Source organism: Penaeus monodon, chromosome 34, assembly GCF_015228065.2.
Source record: "Penaeus monodon isolate SGIC_2016 chromosome 34, NSTDA_Pmon_1, whole genome shotgun sequence".
In the NCBI taxonomy this organism is placed as follows: domain Eukaryota; kingdom Metazoa; phylum Arthropoda; class Malacostraca; order Decapoda; family Penaeidae; genus Penaeus; species Penaeus monodon.
Window position 1 is genome coordinate 31,943,255 of NC_051419.1, and position 884 is coordinate 31,944,138.

General features: G+C 40.5%; 1 protein-coding gene across 1 annotated transcript in view; it reads right to left on the bottom strand.

The window, feature by feature from the left end:
* LOC119594733 (contactin-2-like) overlaps positions 1–542 on the bottom strand; it is a 903-nt gene extending 361 nt beyond the window's left edge. Inside the window, exon 1 of the mRNA XM_037943819.1 lies at positions 267–542. Within this exon, the coding sequence (XP_037799747.1) occupies positions 267–527 (261 nt within the window). The 5' untranslated portion in view covers positions 528–542. The remainder of the gene's footprint in view (positions 1–266) is intronic.
* Between the last annotated feature and the right edge of the window lie 342 nt (positions 543–884).

The following is an 884-nucleotide window of genomic DNA, read 5'->3' on the forward strand; positions in this document are numbered from 1 at the left end:
ATAAATGAACATAGAAAGAACGAACGACTGACAGAGACATTAAAAGAATATAAATATCACATACAAAGTGTTGAGAGAAATCAAAAGATATTAATTTCTTGATAAGTCTGAAAATTATTAGTAATCGAAAAAGCGATTATATGCCGTCTTATTCTACTGAGCCGATGTCTGAATATCATGCCACCGACTTCGGCTTCGGTTTCTACAGCTTTTGTTCGGATCGACACCGACTTCGACTTCCCGCTCGGACGCTTTTGAACACTAACCTCCGTGATCAGAAGCGTCCCATTGGGCAAGACGTGGCGGCGGGGCTCATTCACTACGCTCTCCTCATTGGTCCAGGTCACGTTGGGCAAGCCTTTCTCGCCTCTGATTGGCTGACAGGGTATGAGGAGGCGTGACCCTTCGACAGTCACGGTTTTGATTGGCGGAGGAACGTCGAAGCCAAGATCCAGCGTCGCGGCCGATCCTGTTGAGCAAAATAAGCATTTTTTATTAGAGATTATGAAGATAAAAGAGCCACTCATACGTACGTTATTAGTGGATAATTAATAAAGTGACAATTACGAGGAACCTAATCAAAAGCCCTGGTAAAAGAGACCTCTGAAGTTTTAGAATATTTTGTCATCTTGAGTTTCATACTTCATTGTTAAGTTAATAATGGTATGGATAATCTAGGGAGATGATAATTAAGATTAAAAACAATGATTAGGACGCAGGAAGTAATTAAAACAATTTAAAAAATGATGCAAGATACACAAATGAAGTTGGGGAAAGTCTACGGTATTCATCCATAAGTTTTCACTTTACAGGACGCAGAGTACTAACACCTCGCCAGATCCTAAAAAAAAACTCGGCTGATCTATAAACTCTAGCCTAAGGCG